This window comes from Apus apus, chromosome Z (genome assembly GCF_020740795.1).
Source record: "Apus apus isolate bApuApu2 chromosome Z, bApuApu2.pri.cur, whole genome shotgun sequence".
NCBI classification, from domain to species: domain Eukaryota; kingdom Metazoa; phylum Chordata; class Aves; order Apodiformes; family Apodidae; genus Apus; species Apus apus.
This window is the reverse complement of record NC_067312.1, coordinates 14,365,408-14,386,589: the sequence shown is the minus strand read 5'-3', so window position 1 is coordinate 14,386,589 and position 21,182 is coordinate 14,365,408. Positions and strand designations below refer to the sequence as shown.

Sequence of the window (21,182 nt, the reverse complement as noted above, 5' to 3'; positions counted from 1 at the left end):
TGTAATTCTGAATTCTTGAAGTTTTACCCCTAAGGAATCTTCACATAGTTACAAAGTGTTTTAATAGAAGTCGTTTTCTAATACGCTTTAGCTGCTATTCAGATGTCTGCACTTCCAAAACAGGAGGGGGGATCACAATCAGAGAATATGCTGAAACCCTCTGATGCAACCAGTAGAGATATGGTGAAACAAAAATTTTGGAGCTTCCAAACCCCCTTGCTTTCTAACACTCCCCACCGAAGTGGAAGGCTGGTGTGGCTGGGTAAGGATTCCGAGATCAAGACCCAGTAACAACAAACAAGCTGTTATTGAGCAGGCATTCTTTATTGCAGCGCTGGGCAGCACTGGGGGTTCTCCACCATGAGTGCTCCAACGAGTCAGTGAAACACCCCAACTAATATACACCAAAAACATGCATATTCAGTTCCATGTTAATGAGTTCCCAGAATTCTTTTACGTAGTCATTTTATTTCCTGGAATTGGCTATCTTTGTAATTATGCGTGCTCGAGGGTCTCCTGTGGGGTTCTTTGTTGATTCTAGTCCTTTGTCGTCTTTGTCCTGGTCTCTCGTCCTGGTCCTGTCTCCAGTCTCCCGCTGGTAGATTGCCCAGGTGGGTCAGAATCCACATCACTGTGTCTGTAGGCGCCCAGGGTCTTAGAAGACTTGATGTCATCACAACCTTGGCGTAGTTGACTGATAGTTTCACAAAGCACCTTGTTTTAAAAGCAACCCTTAGTATAGCAAATTCATTATTTTAGTAAACTTTTATTAGGCTATACTTCTATTGAATTTACTAACGAATATCTTATGATGTATCAATGGCCAGATGAAAAATGACAAACTTTGTAGTGGTATATTCTTTCTCTTGTATTTTAACAAGTGGGACTTCTTTCTGGGAGACAAGTTTTAGTCAAAATGATATTATAGTAGATCTCTAGCTTTTGGCTTAATAAAAGAACAAACATTTGGAAAAGACAGGACACCAAACAAAGGATGTCATCATTGAATCAGAAGGGATTTAAAGAAGTTGTTTAGTCCAGCCCTATGTGTAGGGTAATAACAACTGTACTAGAACTTAGTTGTGCCATAAATTTATCACTCTTCTTCAACAGGGACCTCAAGCCATAGAAATTCCAACTTCATTATTAGAAAGTGCCTCCTAACAAGTATTGCTGCCCTTTAAACACATTATTTCTTGTCTTCTCCATCATGGAAATGAAGAAAAGAAAATAATGTGGGGCTTTTTTTTTCTTCTTTGTCAATGACTTAAGTATTCATTTTGGTCTCAGCCTTATCATGTTTCCCTAAATAACCATAAATTGTACAGTATCTCCAGGCATTCATGTTTTCTAGACCTCTGATCTTTCTCAGTCTCCTTATTTGTGCTCTCTCCAGTTGGTACACATTAACCCTGCTGTAGCCCGCTCAGTATTAAGTGAAAAGGTTATTTCACTCAACTTCTGGGCTATACTTTTGAATAAAATTGTAAAAAGATATGTGAATAAAAATGTATCTGATACCATACTACTTTAATCTTGGCATATGTTAAATTGTGTCTGCTTTTGCAAGATGAATGTTCCTTAACAAAAACATGAAAGAATTTACCTGTGTAAGCAGCAGTGTTGGGACTTTTAGTATTTTGCTGTTTAAGTAATGGAGGAACTTAAAAGGTTTCAAATACAATGTTTTTGACACGTGTTGACAAGTTGCTCCAAGCAGCCATGAAGCCAAATTAATCCAGTTATTTTTGAGTTCTTTTTTAGTAAGCAGAAGAACAGTCAAGATTTGGTGATTTCACTTTGATTTCTGTCTAGCACAGGAGAGGTCCTTTCAACAATTACAAATACCACTTCTGCTGACTACCCCAAAAACAGAATGTATTACTTCCAAGCAGCTAAAGAAAGCTCTTTAAGTAGTCTTTTGTAACTTTCACTGTTGATATTAAGCATTATTAAATATTTGTTGTTGTTCTGTGTTTACACCACCTTTTTCCAATGTGTTGAGTTTCTTTTCTTGACAAGATTTTAATCTCCACTATACAGTTGTGGAATCGAAGAAAAAATCCAGAGGTCCTGGAGGTTCTTTTTTATTGTAATCAGTTTTAACTGAACTATGAATTTGCTTTTTTTGTCTGCTGTCCAGTTCCTTATATATTATTGGACTTCCCTCAGTACAGCTGGGGCCAGTTCTTTCTGGGCACTTTCTAGTACACACATGATACATGCAATAAAATCCTGTGTTTAACTTCATGGCATCCAAACATGGTTGTGTTAAATAACTTCTTTCATCATGAACTCTCAAAGCAATAGTTACTATGGTTTTGTTGTGGCTTGTATAGGGAGCATGAATACAGTGCAGCACACATGCACACCAGCCCACTCCTGTAATTATGACTGCTGTGCCTACTGCACAGCACCATCTTGTTTTTAATGCTGCACCTGCTTGTTGAGGGTGTAGCTTCTGTGCAGATTCTCAACTGCCACTTTTCTTATATGGGCTGGCTGGAAAATTAAGTTCAGACTTTTACAACTTACGTTACAAACATAGTTGAAGATGTACAGAAACCTGTACACCTCTTAATCAATGCCATGATATCTTTCCATCCCTTGACACTCTGCCTCTGAGCAAGGAAAACTCCAGTAACACTGTATCAGTGCACATGTGAAACTCTGCAGCTGGTCTGGAATTTACTTTGAAAAGTAAATTGCAGAATTAAATGATAATTTTGTTTTAAAGTACAAGAGCTTATATACACAATGAACTGATACTTTTTTTTTTTTTTGTCTTGTTAATGTCTTGGCAAAATAATTTGCAAAGCCTTCTATACACAGTGCATTCCTCTAGGCAAAGCCTCTCTTCTCTGGTAAGATAAGGCACCAAGTAATTCTAAGAAGCAGGTTAAATAAAATGTATTTGCTCTGGGGTGTGTGCAGTACTGATATTTTATCCTAATATTTCATGCAAATATTGAGGTTCCTTCCTCAGCTGTTTGCTTGATAAATCAGCCTTTTCTGCTTTTTCTCAGACCCTGACTCTGAAGGTGTGAAACAGACAGCACCTTCTTCAGCAGGACTTTCACAACCTGTTCACCCACCGCACCCAGCTACACAGTTGCCACCTCCTCCACCAGCCTCTCACCCATCTCTGCAGTGGCCAGCAGCTCCCAGCCTGCCTCCCAGAAACATCAAGCCCAGCTCTGAAACAGTGTAAGTGAACATAAATGCCAACTTTTTTCTTCTTTTGCCTAGTTTACAAGGATGATTAAGGGACTGGAACACCTGCCTTACAAGGAAGGGGCTTTTCAGTCTAGAGAGGAGAAGACTGAGGGGGGATCTAATTAATGTCTATAAATACATCAAGAAGGCAGGGACAAGCTCTTTTCACTTGTGTCCTGTGATAGGACGAGGGGCAATGGGTTCAAACTGGAGTACAGGAAGTTCCACCTCAACATGAGGAAGAACTTTACTGTGAAGTTTACAGAGCACTGAAACAGGCTCCCCAGAGAGGTTGTGGAGTCTCCTTCTCTGGAGACTTTCAAGACCTGTATGGATGCCTTTCTGAGTGACCTGCCCTAGTTTTTTGGTCCTGTTCTGGCAGGAAGGTTGGACTCAATGATCTTCAGAGGTCCCTTCCAACCCCTACCATTCTGTGATTCTGTGATTTTTTTCTGCCTATTTGCTCAATGCAGCAGCAGATTAAGGCTGCAGGTGTTCCAAGTTTCTGAGGCAGTGAGGTCCCACACCACTCTCCTTGTCCAACCCTGTCCGTGGCCTGTTAGGAATGAGTTTTTGTTAGCTTAAACCCTACAGCAACATTTTTTTCTGCCTTGTGGGTAAGGGGACGGGACAGGGAACAGACACCCGGCTGGGGTTTTTAATCCAACAGGATTAAAAGACTGCATACCATGGTAGAAAATCAGTTGTATCAGTGACTGTAGCTTTCCCCTGCATTTTTCTGGGGGAAGAGGGCTAGGAGCACCAGGCCTATCAGTCAATCGCTGAGGAAGCAGCTTTTCAAGCCAGAGATACTGAGCTGGTTGAGCAACTGTGCCAGGAGCTGCATCATGACCTGTTGTGATAACACTCCGAAGCCTCTGTCGCATATGGGGCTCCTTTCTTTACCCTTCTTTGAAGAGCTGCAACACCTCCCAACCACAAAGAGTTAAAAGCGCTTCAGTCCGGTGCCAAAACTGCGCGAAAACAAGCTGAGCCTGAACACGGCGCTGCTCTCTGGCTGCGCAGAGCAGCACACGCCAGGCAGGGAGAACATGTGAGGCGTGACGAGAGCTGTGTGTCAGCACCCTGACGCCCTGTGCTGCGGTACTGCCGGCGTGACCCCGCCAGCCGGGCGCTGCGGGGCGCTGCGGGGGGAGGAGGGTCCCCCGGGCCGCCCCGGGGCTCCCCCGCGGCCACCGCCGCACGGAGCGGCTCTGCTGGGCACCGCTGCCGAGTGCCTGGGAGCCAAGGGTGTCCTCTCGGGCTCCAGGGACCTGCCATATTCACCTCCGTACTTCACCCTGTTTTCCTTCCCCCCTGTTTCAGTGCTTTCTCCAGCAAGCCAATCCTAAAAGATCACTTTCTGCTTTCAAGTCCTTTGGTTATGACTCTTCATGACTGTCAGCCCCAGTTTTCTTTTAAGTAGTATAAGGTATTATAAAGTTAAAATTCCCTGATGTTATTAGTTACAGTCTCAATCTCTTGCGTCTCTCAGTTTGACAGCACTTTTGAATCTAACAGCAGAGGCCTTTTACCTGACCTAACCTTATACCTTGTTTAGACTTTAGACTTAGAGTCAATGAGCAAATCTTACACCTATATTTAACACTGGGCGAAAGTCTGGCACTCTGCTTGTGCATTGTGCAATAATCCTGCACCTGCGAGGATGGTTAAGAAGCCCAACAGGTACTTACCATTCAGTCAGCCCATCTGCCTATTGTATTCTTCATACCACACTTGTCTCCATGGTATCTGAGAACCTTTGGCTCTTTTTTTCTTTTTTTCACTCTGGATCAAGGTGTCCCCATGAGAAAAACCAAGTCGCAGTTGGGAAAAGTAATTTAGGCAATATCTCATGGGTGCCTAAGTAGAATATGAGGCTCAATAGGCTGTCCAGCTGCTGTGTAAAACAGCTGAAAAAAGAACCAGAACAACAGTGAATGAAAATGCAATCAAAAAACCATCTTCATAGGTTTCACATGTCCACTTTTTCATATTTACAGAATTCCAGACAATGAAGAAAGTTATGATGATGTTGAATTTGTTTCACAAGGTAAGTTGCATATGTTTTAATTAATGGCAATTAAAGAAAGCTATCAGCATATTGCATTTATAAGATACGCAGAAGCATATTGTATTAATGAGTGACTTGTGTAACTTATTATGCTGGTTTGGCAGTTGTATGGGTGAAGATGTTTGTCTCATAACTGTTCCATAGTTAATATGACAGACTGAGGACCTGCTTTAAATACCTTTCTTCTCTCCCCCTTTTTTTTTTTTTTTTTTTAAATCATGTTTTCTTTAGAAATATGCTGGGATGGTAAATTATTAGGTTTTAAAATCTGAACCAAAATGAATGCTGCTCTTTCAGTGTTGAAGTTCTGTGCTCTGGTGAAGCAAGCATTGTTTTATACTCGATTTAAAAAAAATAAATAAATTGTTGACTGTGTTTTTAATGTCTCTTTGTGGTCTGCCTTTAACAAGAGGCAGTGAGTTGCTATGTTGTACCAGGAGCAGCCAGAGAAGCAGATTGTGATACAAAGAATTTCAGTCTGCCTTCTGATCTCTCCTCAAGAGGACTTGGTTTGTGCCAGGCACAGTACGCACTGTTTAGTGTGCTAGCCATCCCTGCTGTGCAGCAATGTGGGCTGAAACTGAGCCCAAACACTTTTCTTACCTAACTACCTGCAGAGTAAGGAAGAAGCAGAAGATTCAGTTTCTTGTCATGCAGCCAAGGGTAGATGCTGGCTTGGGAAAAGAGCTTTTGGCCTCATTCAGCTGTTGGGCTGGTGCAAGCAAGTTCTTTGAGGTCTGATTGGACTTGTAGGTTTTTAACAACTACTTTCTTGTATAAATAAGCGTTCTTGTAAACAAATGCCGTAGACGTGTTCATCAACGTCAAAAAAGAATCTTTAAAACAGATATTCCACTTTAACAAACACATAGAAAAACAGGCATTTTGTAGACATTTCTTGTTTACCTTGTGCTGCAAAAGCAAGCTGAAAAAAAGGCTCTGATTTTTGCATTCATACCTTCATTAAAAGCCAGAAGCCTGCATGTATTTCTAGTAAATATCACTCTTATCACTCAGTTTGTAAATAGTTAATAGTAGAATGAATTGTTTTCTGTACAGCAAAAAAAATAACACCCATGTCTTTATTTCTTATCATATAGGTCATGGAAATACGGAGGGGGTAAGTGTTATTCTCCAGGGTAAACCTAGCCTATTTAACATGAACTTATGAATTTACTAAAATCCCTTCAATGCATTAGAAAATTAATTGTAAAATTAATCTGGTACATTGACAGTAAATTGTAGAAGCATTTTTTTTATTATGAAGGACAGAAATAAAACTTGGGTAAGCAGAGCAAACTGGAACTAATCACTAAAGCTGGCTAGACACAAAAAATTTATTTAAAACAATACAAAAAACCCCACCCCTTCTATTTCCACTGACATTTCATTTCACTGAAACTTCCCCAAAATAAGGGCTCGGTTCTATTCTAGTAATAAAGCACTTTCTTCAGTTAAACATAGGTTTGTATTGTATCTGTAAGTAGCTGGCTGTATTAGGATTAAAACAGTCTCTAGGGTCCTAATCTGAGTCCTGTTTAGATCCCTAGAATTCCAGTTTAACTACTGCTAACACTGGTGCTTTCATCATGGCAGTGCAATCATCAATATAGGACTAACACTGCAAGTAAAACATCCACTTTGGATTAAGCAATGTGCTAGTGCCATTGTAACATTTTGGGACAATATAGTTGTGGGATCATAAAAAGAAAGCAAGAAGAAAAAAAATAGTGGTTTTGAATAACACAGTAACTTAGTTTGGGAAGATTAAATTGTTTTATATTTACATTTTGCTGTAAACATTTTTATACAGTTTGTATGAAGCTTATATACCAGGTCTATTTTCTTCATGCCTTTCCAAATGTATCTAAGCCCTTGAAAACTGATTTTTTCTTATAGGGCCAAGAAAGTGAGGGAGAGATGTATGAAGACATAAGTGACATGAGGTAGTAATTTTAAACTCTATAGCCTATTGTATCTTTATGAGTAAAACCTTGCCGTCAAAGGTATTTCATCCTGCACAAAAATGTGTTTCCGCTGCAATTTCTGCCAGGCATGATTGTGTTCATCCATTTCACCTAGAGAATGCCAGGTTGTTCACAGGTTCTTTCCTACCTAGACCTGCTGTGCCATGGGCTGGAAAAAATCCTGCAGTAATACCATGTGGTTACTGTGATCTAGATCAGGAAGTCTGATTTCTGATCTTTGGAGTATGTGTGAATCACTGTTTGGAATTACAGCCTATGAGGAAAAACAAGTACAACCTCTAGGTAATACGGTCTCAGACAGAGCTTTTGTTGTGGCTGTTTTCCTTGCATTTTAGATCAATGTACTTAGAACTCCTATGAGAAGCGGGATTTACAGTTCTGTAGCATAGCTACAGAGCCAGAATGTGAGCTCTGGTCCTTCTTCTGCCATTCAGCCCTTCACTTTCAGAAGTGTCTTGCTCTAATAGTGTCTAATTATATAGGATTCACAGTATGAAAATAGCCAAAGGAAAGGCCTGATTCCTTTGGAATAAGTAACAGCCTAAAGTTCCTACACAAAAATACCTTCTTTCAGATGTAGAATGATGTTCAGAAAAAAAAATAATGTTGAATTCCCTTTGAAAACAGATAATTCAAAAACTATATAACCAACAACATGATCCTCATTCCGTGATCCTTATTCCATCTTTATAGATATATATATTATAATTTGAGCATATGATTAAGGGAGTGGAACATCTCCCTTATGAGGAAAAGCTTAGGGAGCTGGATCTCTTTAGCTTGGAGAAGAGGAGACTGAGGGGTGACCTGATAAATGCTTACAAACATCAGAAAAAACTTCTTTCCTGTGAGAGTGACAGAGCACTGGAACAGGCTGCCCAGAGAGGTTGTGGAGTCTCCTTCTCTGGAGACATTCAAAACCCGCCTGAACATGTTCCTGTGTGATGTGCTCTAGCTGATCCTGCTCTGACAGGGGGGTTGGACTAGATGATCTTTCAAGGTCTCTTCCAACCCCTAAGATTCCGTGATTCTGTGATTCTGTATCAGTTCAGCAAACGTACTGAAAAGTGAAGAGGAGGGACTCGCATTCCATCAGCTCCATAGGATTTGTAAAGCATGGCTCTTCCAACCAGACTGTTGACAGCAAATGGCATAACTCTAGCTGTAGTCCCAATTACATCCCAGATCCCAGATCTCAGCACCATCCTCTACACGAAACACAGCAGGCAACAAACCTTAGTGTGACAGGCACATTTATGTTGAAGTGTAGAGGACCGAATATCATTTGTGGAGGCTCCTGGAATAGGTTGCAGTTAGATTTAAAACTGCAGACCACTGGTAGTAGCTCAGGCAGCGTCTGATGGCCTGGGTAAAGATTTAACAGCTACAGCCACTGCCACAACACCTAGACTGCTACTAGTTTCCAAGCTTGCTTGCCAAAATTAGCTGAGAGGTGCTTGTATGTGCAAATGTAGAGCCAGTCTCTTACCTGCAGAAAACCTTTTCTGGTGTACTGTACTCTTAAGGACAGACAATTAAAATCCTATTTGTAACATAAGAGAAAGGCCTGCTTACTCTATCTGTTGCAGCCACAATACGGTTTAGAATCTTGAGAGTCTTTAGCTTGGATTTTACTGTAAGAAGCCTTTTTCCATCACATGAAAGTCTCTGTTAGCCTTGGGTAAGAATGCTCTAGTGAGATCTGCTTCACTGCTGCATTCAGTCCTGGCACTGCACTTTCAGATCATCAAGGCGAAAAGAGAAGAAACAGTACAAGGGAGAAAAGAGAAAAACGGACCATGAGAAGAAGGAGCAAAAAGAGAAAGAAAAGAAAGAGCAGGAAATAAGGAAGAAGTTCAAAGTAAGTGTGGTTTTTTTTGTTGTTTTTAATCTGTCCAAAGACATATAAGAAACATTATTTAGCATTCTCGAGTTCTAAATACACTGTTCAGCTGGCTACAAAACTACTTGTTATGGTAAGTAGTTCAAGAACCTGGATAAATTCTTAATAAAGATTTAAGCTGCCCTTTTATTTTTGGCATGTACTTTACTTCAGGTTCTGTACTGAGTGGAAGACATATTTTCAGGGCTTATATAGGTCTTGGGTTTATTTTTTAAATCCCCTCTCCCTTTTCACATTATTTCTATGTAAAAAAGCCTTTAAAAAAATTCCTTTCACTTTTCTGTTCAAAAGGCATTTATGCCACTAGAATAGCATCAAAAGTCTTTAATAAAAGTGGGAGTTCAATCCCATATACTTAGTGTTTTTGCTTCACTGGAGTCAGATAAAACAGTACCCAGCCTTTAACAGATTTCACCATTATAACACATTACCCCTACCTTGGTCTGAAGGGATCTAAAGGAACTTCCAGCCTAAACAGGGAAGGGAATAGGGCACTTGTAAATGGGCAGCTACCATCACTTTCAAAAGGTAGGGGCTATATGATGAGACAGGTCTATCAGTTGTACATGGTGGTCAACATGCTACCACAGTTTACAGATCTACCAGTCATTTTGTGTTAATTAATGCCTGTTCACAGGGCTTCACTGTGTTTCTTCCAGTATCATTGTACATAGTGGGCAGCTTTGTTTTTCTTCCTGTTACACTCTGTAAACAGTAAAGCCACAGTGACTCTCTCCCATTATGGCCTTGATCTGCCGTGGAGGGACTGGCGTGAGTTGAGGACAAATATCAAAAGAAAATACTAATAGGTAATAATAGTGGGTTAGCTGGCCTTTGTCAGGCCCCGAGGTAATTTTTCAGACCAGTCCTGTTAAGTGCAGGTTTTAGTGCACTGATGCTCCCTTGCAACCATTAAATTATGTAATTATTCTTAAATGCAAAAAATATATTTTAGTGCATATTTTCTTTCCCATTTATTTGTTACCTGTACAGAATAGATATTCCTGATCTAGTCCATAATTGTCAGCAGCCACATGCCTCCTCTGTAAGATCACATATGTCCTAAAGCCATAGATGCTAAAACCCAGAGTAGTTTCTCCATAACCTATATTAAGGAACTCACAAAGAGAATCCTGAATTCCAGTAAACAGTGTGATCATCTCTTGTGAGTACTTGTAAGATCATTTACAGAGCAGAATTGTAAACACAGGTATTATGTGGTAGACTTATTTATGTTAATGAACATAGAGGAGTACATTTTTCTGTTTGTTTTCCTAAACTATTGTGAATGTCAATTAAATGAATAATAATAATTAAAACTATTCTCTATTTTATCTGAATATTTTGGGAAATAACTCAATTTTTCCACATTTGTGATTTATTTTATTGCTTCTTCTCTGCAGTTAACAGGACCCATCCAAGTTCTTCATCAGGCACGAGCTCGTGTTGACTGCAAGGGAGGGAAGAATGAGTTGACTGTCAAACAGGGGGATGAAATTGAAATAATTCGCCTCACAGACAACCCAGAAGGAAAGTGGCTGGGCAGGATAAAAGGATGTTGTGAGTTCTGTTTCTTCTCTGTTCTTGATGTTTTCACTGTATGGTAGCAAACGTGAGCATTACAACAACGAGTAGTCTTATCAAGGCTGAGTCACTGCCACCAAAGTAAACAATTACCACAATTCACCCTTCTGTCCTTAACTGGCATGAGAGGCTTAGTTCATAGCAGGAAGTTATCGTACAACATAATGTAACATATGCAGGCCCTGGACTAAGTTAGGAAGAATACCCTGGGTTCTTCATGGACCTATTGAGAGGTAATTCCATTTCTGCCTTCAACTAGCATTTGAACTTGGCTCCATGCAAGTAACAAGGATTGCATTTTTTCATGTCTTTGTTTTAGAAATAACGTGGGAGTTCCCAAAATAGAAGCAGAGAATATACAGTCCTATTTTAATTGTTTGTCATGTTCCTATTCCTATGAAAAGTTTCTGTTTTCTACAATTTATTTGATCTGAAAATCAAGATGTTTCTCTAATTGTATATCATCAGTGGATCTATGAGTGTAATAAGGGATTGATGATCTGGCTCCCGAGATATAGCAAAGACATTAAGAGACTGATCCATAAAATTAAGGAAAATTATTAAAAGCACTTTATTGATTTTTAAGGAGATTAATATGACAATAAATTGGGTATGACTGTTCAGCCCTGTAGAGCTGGACAATACCAACTGAAAACTTTGTAGCAGTGGATGTAAAAAGACACTGAAGAACTGGAGCATGTCTTATATGAGAAGAAGCTGAGAGAGCTGGGATTGTTCAGCCTGGTTAAGGGAAGGCTCAGGGAAGATCTTATAATTGTTCTGATAGGAGGATGTAAAGGAGGTGAAGCCAGGCTCTTTCGAGTGGTGCCCAGTCACAATGAAAGAGGTAACAGGCCCAGACTGAAACACATAACATTCTATCAGAACATCAGGAAGCACTTTTTTACTGTGAGGGTGGCCAAGCAAGGGAAGACGTTGCCCAAAGAGGTAGTGGAGTCTCCATCCATGGAGATCTTCAAAATCTGATAGGACATGGTCCTGGGTAACCTTCTCTAGTGGTTCCTGCTTGGGCAGGAGGATTGGCAAAGATGATCTCAGGAGGTAACTTCCAAGATCAGATTTTCTGTGATACTTTGAAGTTTTGTAATCAAGTCTTTTACATGGATCATTTTGTAGATAGGAAAAACAATCTTGGTGAGGGTTGGGAGGATGATATTTTCTTGAGCATGTGCAGTCAATTCATTAATTTACCCTTCATTACTTTACTTTTCATAAACCGATTCTTGCCTCAGCAAAACTGCAAGCTGTACAAGGCTTCTCATTGACAAGTGTTAGCAGTACAGCCCAACTTATTTCACCAGTGCTTCAGCCTTCAATGTTCACAAACCAGTGAGGAAGATCAAACAACAGACAAAAATCAGTTTTGATCATGTAAATAAAAGAAAAAAATCAATGTGTTAAAAATTTGAGGGAAAACTTGTGGAAAACTGGATTCACTCAGAACTAATTGTGTGGAGGATTTTCCATTTTCAAGAAATGCATGAGAATTTTTCACCAGAGAAAATCCATTCACACTCTCTAAAATTCCCCTCAGTGGAGGCAAAATTCTGAATCTCTTTCCTTTCTTAGGTGTGAAAGGGAGCTTGCCCCATGATTCCTTCAGTGTGCACAGAAAATTCTTTTGCTGTAGCTGAGAAGCAAATGTAGGTGATGTTGACTTGACACCACACAGATCTGAGATTTGTATTTGTGTTGGCAGATAGAGACTGAAGCTGAGGCTGCTTGAAATCAGATGGTTGTCTGAAAGTTTTCAGAAATCATACACAACAATTCAATACCTAACTCAGGACTTTTTGTTAACTAATCCCTTTTCCTTTAAAAATCTCTGCCTAATTACATGGTTTCCTTCACTTAGATGGATACATCAAAACAACTATAGTGGAGATTGATTATGATTCTTTAAGAAGAAAGCAACAACCATCTACCAGAGCTGCTGTGAAACACTCAGAGAGTGACCAAGAAGTGTATGATGATGTTGGAGAGCAAGACAGTATTACCAGGTATGTAAAAGGAATGCATGAAAAGAAACCAATGTGTCACCCCAGTCAGCATAGATAGGAGAAGTTTTACAACAAGAAAGCAGACTCTTGCCACAAAAGAACAATTAATATCAGAACATGGCACTGACCTATTGAAACTGAAGTAGTCAGAGGAACAAGACTGGATTCTGGAATCCAGCATCTGTAAGCACTCATTCAGGAGAAATCCATACTATTGGAAGAGGACCTGCAGCATTGTATTCCAAAAGAGAACAAAATGCAAAACATGCAGGATTATAGATCACCTGCAGGAAGTGCAATTCTCTTCCTTCCTTTTCCTCTTGTTCTGTCTGTAGAAGACACATACTGCCTTTTCTGACTTGCAAGAATAAAAGCAATGGAAACAATGCTGCACTGGGGAATTCCTGATAACCCTCACTGCTATCAAATAGCCTACTTAGAGGCTTTACTACCTCTTTCTTTTTCAAGAGAAGGGACTTGTGGAAGCATGACTAGGATGGCCTTTCAAAAAAGAATGCGGCTAATGTGTTTACTCCTGAATATAAGGTTTATAAAATCCCATGAGGTGGGTTTGAGCCATACTTTTTTGACTCCATCAGAAGCTTCTCACACGTACATGCAATGCAGTGCTATGTTGCAGACTCTCTAATTCAATATTTTTTCGTCAAGTAGACCTGCAGCTACAGAAGTTCCACCACCAGTGGTGTATCAAACTTGCTGACAGGGAAATACCCTAGTGATTTTGTGACAAAAGCCAAGACTAACACATGACCCACCATGACTGTTATACCCTCTGTTACCTGATCTCACATAAAAGTCTGTTCCCGTCATGTGACGAAACAACCCAGTGCTCGTTCTCCATTACATGTCCTGATTTGCAGAAGCACATAGCCTGGGATTCCAATAAGTAATCTGCATATGGGTGTAGAGGATTTCACTGTGTAGTACAACCATCCTGAAGCACTTAGTCATTACACCTGCTTTTACTGCTTCCCAGCAGCTTAACTTAGAAACCTGGCTTTAAAAAGAGAGAATGCAGCTGGCTGGCTGTTGGACACAGCTGATCCTTAGTTGCTAGAGCATCCCCCTGAGCTCCAGGAACAGCCCTTCAAAAGTTCTACCTTCAGGCTGGTGATCTGCAAGCAAACAATATAGTTTTGCATCTGATATTTTTCCAGTTTGCTCAGTATTGTTTTTCCTCCCTGCACATTTGTCTCATAGCATCATAACCTAGCCAGAATAGTTGCTTTAGTTGGTCTAGTTTTTAGGTAATCTGAGCATTAGGTACTTCATTTCAGAAGTATCTTTGGCCAATGCTTTCCACTACAGCAAGCTTTACAATTAACCACCTCAGTGCAAGGAATTTAGAAAATTACTGAATTCAAAAGCAAAACATAATACTTACACTGTTGCATATTAAAATAGCAGTGTAAGGAACTTCAAAGGATGAATGGCACAGATTTGTTAAATTTTTTTAATTATTTGTTGATATTTTTGTCTTCTCTAGTGATTAATATCATTTTGTTCAGAACATGAGCACAAATTGTTGGAAGGTTTGACATACATCAACATGTTTTGAAACTACCATGAGAATGCTATACTAAAAAAAACTTCTTGATAAGAGAGTAGTATCTCATTATGGGTAGTATGTTTAATATTCCAAAATTAATAAGTGAGTAGGGCAGTTGTATTTCAAGATTTCTTGGCACAGAGTTTAACAAGTATCTTGTTTTGATGTATAGATTTAAGTAAAGTTCTCACATGGAAATAATCTCAGCTACTGTAAAACTATCAGATTTTTTTCAGCTACTGTTAGAACAATCAGCTAATATGGAATCCTTGAAATGTTAGAAACATACAGGTAGAGGTTTGAAGCATCACCCAATGAAAGCTAGTTGAGAATAAATTAATTTTTTTTACCATTTAATCTCAAGAAAATCCACTTATAAGGGGTAAATCTAAAGAGTGCAGATGCACTTTCTAGTGTTCAGTGTATTTCCATCAAGTTTTACCTTCTTGAGATCCCTTCCAACATGAATTATAATATGCTCCTAGGTCTTATTTTGTGCTTTAGTTAAAAGATATCAACAGGAATATAAAATACATTATAAGTAAATAATTACAGTTGTAGATATCACTTTGTATTTCCTTGAAAATGACACTTTATTGGAACTTACTAGCAGTTGTTAACAATTACTAAGAATTGGGATCTGACATTATGCTTGTATAAAAAATGTGGACCTTCATTGGCTTGAAATATTTACGTGGGTTTATTGAAGATAGAATTTGCTTCACAGCTTTGCTGTCCTTTTTAAGCATTAACTAAAGTTGATCTTGGTAACTGTCTCTTTCATAACCCTTTGAATTAGTGTGAATGGTATTTTAAAAACTCTTTTCTGATTTGTGATTAATTATTTCCAAGGGAAAAAAACCCCACAAACCTGAGTAATTTTCATCACTTTACCTGAATCTACTAAAAGTTAACCTCTCCTAAGAGCTAGTTAATTTATTAATTAGGTGGTGTATTTTTGTTAGCATTAGTGAGAATCCAACCAATGTCTGACTGTAATAAATCAGTGTAAGTGTGATGAAAACAGAGAAAAAAAGAACCAGCACATTTAGTTATTGCCCATACAGAACTCACAAGCTTGTACCTGAGCTGGTGCTCAGGCAGAGCATCATGAGCCTGTGCTTGCAGCACAGAATTTGTAATGCTCAGCTGACAATGTAAAATAATGCCAAAGCCAAAAGGTTTAGAACTAATAACTACAAAAGTGATGTGTGATCATGGTGTTTTCTTTTTTAAAAGAACAAAACATCTCTAAAACATCTCTTGTTTGCTTTTCCAGCCAGAGTGGCGGTCAAAGTGGAGAAGGAAGTAAGTTCTACCTGTACCTTTTGGGGAGAGTTGTTGCTGTGTTTCTTACCTTCAAATCCAGACCTCTGTAGCTTCCAAATAATGCAGTAATTATCTATAAGAATGCTAAGTGGTAGATAACAGGCAATGAACAAGGAGGTATAGTGACCAAATTAACTTTCTCTTCACCTATTGAAATGTGAGTGAAAAGGTTGTTTCGTCTTCAGCTACCATGAATGTGAGGTATGCCAGTCCATGACAAAACTAGTTTTAACCTCTTTTTTGTTTTTTTTTGTTTTTTTTTGTATGTGAAGGTAAATCATCCCACAAAACATCACAGATATAATTGGCAAAATATTAACATGGCCAAGAGGTTTTGTGCAAGAGAAATCCAGTTCTGAAATAGCCAGTAACACAACCAAATAAAGCTGCATTTTGCTGACAGAGTTAAGGGGAACTTCCATTTCAGCAGTACTTTGGATTCCTTACCAGCATGACTGCTTGCAGTTTCACGCTGTCAAGAATACACGTTCAAATGCAGCTTCCCATTTACTAGCACATATGTATGTAGCATTCTATGCTGATCACAAGAGCACAGCTCATCTTCTCAACTTAGAGTTTAGATACTAGTCATGGCAGAAGCATCCCCTGGCAGCTCTGAATGAGGCTGCTGCCAGCTAAGTGCAGATTTCAGTGACTGCTCTGACCAGCAGCTAGTACTGTACATGGAAACTGAGCCACCTCTGCACTGAAGGAGGTGGGGCTCAAAAGTCACAGCTGAGACCAAAATGGGGAGTTTACAGTGCATTTGCCTCTGGCTCCTGTGGATGTACACAAGATGTCACTTGCTGAGGGTGCTGGCCTGATATCTACTTCAAAATATTTGGAAGTCATGAGTCATTGCAACAACTGGGCCAAAGTCAGCTGTTGGGAATTTCATAAAATACAGAGTAAATGCATTTGGTTTTAGTATTCATGCTCTTGTGATTGGCAGTGCCACATTTAAATGCTGTGGATGGCATTCCCCACTGGGATAAGTCTAAAACACTGTTTTAATAAGTAGGCTGTGCTGGTTTAGAGTGAGATTCCATTTGCAAGGATTTTGCACAAACACACACACATCTGACACATTTAGGAGGTCAGTAATGAAGACCCTATTCAGCAGCATTAAATATTAATAAATGTTTCACTGTTTTAACTGTTAAAGATAAGTTCCCACCTCCTCCTTCTGATCAAGAAATTTATGATGGGATTGATGATGAAGATACTGTAACTGGGTAAGTTTTATATAATTTAAATAATTTGCTTATTTTTACAGAGTGTTTTAATTAGTCTTAGTTTTTTACGTTTTTGTATTTTTTATTTAAGCATAGTAGTTATTTAGTATTAGGATGTTCAGCAAGTGAGTATAAATCAGGATAGGGTCATGATGCCAAAATAAGGTTTCTTTGGTCTTTTGGAAAAGTTTTGTTCTCCAAAAGCAGCTGCAATCATGAAAAACCCCAAATGCCCATCTAGACAAAATAACTTTGAAAGGAAAATAACAAACGAAAATGTTTGCTTGCCGAGAAACAAGATGAAAACAGTAAGACACTAGATAAATTTCTATACCTACAAATACAACTGAATATCTACAACTTACCTAACACACTATTTCTAGTTTAGCATTTTAGTATTAAGCATTTAGGTATGTGTCCTCACCTTGTGGTATTTACATTGATGCATTAATGACAAGTATGTGTATCAATGGAGAATTTAAACTGGACCTTTAAAAAAGAATGTTACATTTTACATTGTGATAATTGCATGCATACTCCCAAGGTCTATATCACAGGATGAAGAGAAGAATGGTATCTGGTCCTGGGGAATCTTGAAGAGGCTAAAGGCCAAAAATGACACAAAGAAAAGTGTACGAGAAAAAAACACCAAAGTCTATGGGGCAGAAGATAATGGAAATTTGTTGTAAGAGTCTGCCAGGAAATCACAATTTACATTAACTAATTCCAAAAAAGCACTGATCACATGCTACTAACATGGTCTTATAGCAGCTTAATGAATCATGCATCAAATTGCAGCTCAGGATGATACCTTTCTGTAAAAACACTGATCTCTTTTCTTTTCACCTGCATAATGTAATAACTCTCCTAACAAGCTGTATTTGTTGCATAAGTCTGATAATTAAAATATACCAAAAATTCCTTTTGGTGAAAAGCACCATAATAATCCATCATTTCTGTGCCACTCTGCTGACACAAGTTTGCTGTATCCTCATTTAAAATGTACTTTGCTCATCAGTACAATGCAGCTGAGATCAACTGGAAATCTAGTCCCATTAATCCAATTTTTTAGGAATAATATGCCAAGCAGAAAAATGCAAAGGTTGTCTTCTTCCCATCTTGCCTAGATGTTATATCAGCTAACGATACTTTTACCCCCTTCTCTAATTCAGTTCTGAATCAGTTTACCTTGATACACTTTAGTCCATGAGTGTTGTTGGTGTCAACGAAGCTTCAGAATGTCTGGAAATCACATGCTGACAGAATCACAGAATCACAGAAATATTGAGGCAGAAAAGGACTTCTGAGAACATCAAGTCCAGACAATAACCTAACAACACCACATCAGCTCAACCATGGCACTAAGCGCCACATCCAGTCTTTCCTTAAACACCTCCAGGATTGGTGACTCTACCACTTCCCTGGGCAGTCCATTCCAATGTCTAATCACCTTTCCCTTTATCCAGCCTAAACCTCCCCTGGAGCAGCTTCAGGCCATGCCCTCTCATCCTGTCACTAGTTGCCTGGAAAAAGAGCCCGACCCACACCTGACTACAACCTCCCTTCAGATGATTGTAGAGAGTGATAAGGTCCCCCCTGAAACTTCTCTTCTTCAGGCTACACTACCCCAGCTCCCTCAGCCAATTCTCGTAAGACCTTCCCTCTAGACCTTTCCCCAGCCTCGTTGCTCTCCTCTGGACCTCCTCCAGCTCCTTCTTGCAGTGAGGGGCCCAGAACTGCACACAGGACTCAAGGTGAGGCCTCACCAGTGCTGACTACAGGGAGAGAATCACATCCCTACTCCTGCTGGCCACACTATTCCTGATACAAGCCAGGATGCCATTGGCCTTCCAGGCCACCTGGGCACACTGCTGGCTCATGTTCAACCGGTTGTCAACCAGCACTCCCAGCTCCCTCTCTGCAGGGCTGCTCTCCAGCCACTCTTCCCCCAGCCTGTAGCTCTGCCTGGGGTTATTGTGGCCAAAGTGCAGGACCCTGCACTTGGCCTTGTTGAATTTCATGCCATTGGCCTCAGCCCATAGACCCAGCCTGTCCAGGTCCCTCTGCAGCTTCGTCCTGCCCTCCAGCAGATCGACACTCCCCCCCAGCTTGGTGTCATCTGTGAACCTGCTGAGAGTGGACTCAATCCTCACATCTGGGTCATCAATAAAGGTGTTGAATAGGACTGGGCCCAGCACTGATCCCTGGGGACACCTCTGGTCACTGGACTCCAGCTGGATGCAGCTCCATTCACCATCACACGCGGCCTGGTCATCCAACCAGTTTCTGACCCAATGAAGGGTGCACTTGTCCAAGCCATGAGCTTCCAGCTTTTCCAGGAAGATGCTGTGGGAGACTGTGTCAAAAGCTTTGCTGAAGTCTAGACCACACAGACAGACTTCCCCCCATCCACTAGGTGGGTCACCCAGCCATAGAAGGAGATGAAATTGGTCAGGCAGGACCTTCTTTTCCTAAATCCATGTTGACTGGGCCTGATTCCCTAGCTGTCTTGTACATGCTGCTTGATGACATTTAAGATGATCTGCTCCATAATCTTGCCAAGCACTGAGGTCAGGCTGACAGGCCTATATTTCTCTGGATCCTCCTTCTGGCCCTTCTTGTGGATGGGCATCACACTGGCCAGACTCCAGTCATCTGAGACCTCCCCAGTTAGCCAGGACCAGTGATAAATGATGGAGAACAGCTTATCCAGTAGTTCTGCTAGCTCCCTCAGCACCTAGGATGAATCCTGTCAGTCCCATTGACTTGTTAGGATCTGAGAGGCACAGCAGGTCACTAACTACTTCCTCCTGGATTACAGGAGGGGGATTCTGCTCCCCATCCCTGTCTACCTGCTCAGGAGCCCAGTTGCCCTGAGGATAACCAGTGTTTTTGTTAAAGCCTGAGGCACAGAATATGTTAAGTACCTCAGCCTTTTCCTTGTCTTTTGTGACTATGTTCCCTCTTTCATCAAATAAGGAATGGAGATTTTCCCTGGCCCTCCTTTTGTTATTATTCTACTCGTGAAAGCACTTTTTATCATCCTTAACTGAGATGGCCAGACCAAGTTCTAGCTGAGCTTTCACATCTCTGATTCTCTTTCTACAGACCTTACAATATCCTTAAATGTTTCCTGATTCACTTGCCCCTTTTTCCAAAGTTGATGCACTCTTTTATTCTTTCCTGAGTTCCTATGAAGGCTCCTTGCCCAACCAGGCCAGTCTTCTTACTGGCTGGCTCCTTTTTCAGCACAGCCTGCCCCTGCTCCGGAGCCTTTGTAACTGCATTCTTAAAATACACCCAGTCTTCCTGGCTCCTTTGTTTTTGAGGGCTGCTTCCCAAGAGACTCTCTGAATCAGTGTCCTGAAGAGAGCAAAGCCAGCCTTCTGGAAGTCCAAGGTAGAGGATTTGCTGACAACCCTCCAAACTTCACATATTGAAAATTCTGTCATATCATGGTTGCTGTGCCCAAGATGACCTCCTGCCACCACATCTGCCACCAGCTCTTCTCTGTTCTTAAACAGCAGGTCCAGTGGGGCACTACCCCTGGTAGGCTCACTGGCCAGCTGCAGGAGGAAGTTGTCATCCACACACTCCAGAAACCTCCTGTACTGCCCCTCTCTGCTGTGTTACACTTCCAGCAGACACTCAATAAGTTGAAATCACCCATGAGAACAAGGGCTAGTGAATGTGAGACATCTCCTAGTTGTTGAAATGATGTCTCATCAGTGTCTTTGTCCTGGTCGACTCCCACTAAGATGCCAGCCTCATTGGCCTCCCCTTTTCTCCTTGTGCACAAACATTCCACCTTCTGTTGCAAATTTAAAAAAGTATTTAAATTATGCAAAAGCCTATTAATATGATACAAATAAATACTTAATGAGGTTTTGGTTTTGTTTTTATTTTATTTTATTCTGTTTGTTTTACAGCATGTCTTCCTCAACAAAGCAGTCTGGAAAAGGTAATTAAGAACCTATTGTTCAGTCTCCATATTGACTCCTGATCCTTTTTCTGTATACATTACCCTGTATCATGCTAGTCATAAAAATAAATCCAATTAATTAAATCAGATTTCCCATTGTTTACCCCGTTCCAGCAAACAAGTTTCTGTGACTGATTTGGCTACAGATAAGGAGATATAAATATATCAGAAGTTCTCTAGAAAACAATCTAATATATATTTTTTTAAGATGTAATTCTTTTTCTATGTGAAATTTCCACTAGTTCATTTTATTTGACATTCACTATGAATAGATACACTT

General features: G+C 40.1%; 1 protein-coding gene across 2 annotated transcripts in view; it reads left to right on the top strand.

The window, feature by feature from the left end:
- Positions 1-21,182, top strand: part of FYB1 (FYN binding protein 1) — a 47,752-nt gene that overhangs the window by 16,362 nt on the left and 10,208 nt on the right. Inside the window, exons 3-13 of one of the 2 annotated variants that reach the window (XM_051643374.1) lie at positions 3,027-3,207; positions 5,220-5,269; positions 6,391-6,410; positions 7,190-7,236; positions 9,022-9,139; positions 10,585-10,741; positions 12,642-12,786; positions 15,636-15,664; positions 16,851-16,920; positions 17,465-17,605; positions 20,850-20,881. In XM_051643374.1, coding sequence (XP_051499334.1) covers positions 3,027-3,207; positions 5,220-5,269; positions 6,391-6,410; positions 7,190-7,236; positions 9,022-9,139; positions 10,585-10,741; positions 12,642-12,786; positions 15,636-15,664; positions 16,851-16,920; positions 17,465-17,605; positions 20,850-20,881 — 990 coding nt within the window. The remainder of the gene's footprint in view (positions 1-3,026; positions 3,208-5,219; positions 5,270-6,390; positions 6,411-7,189; positions 7,237-9,021; positions 9,140-10,584; positions 10,742-12,641; positions 12,787-15,635; positions 15,665-16,850; positions 16,921-17,464; positions 17,606-20,849; positions 20,882-21,182) is intronic. The other variant, XM_051643376.1, reaches the window with a different exon arrangement.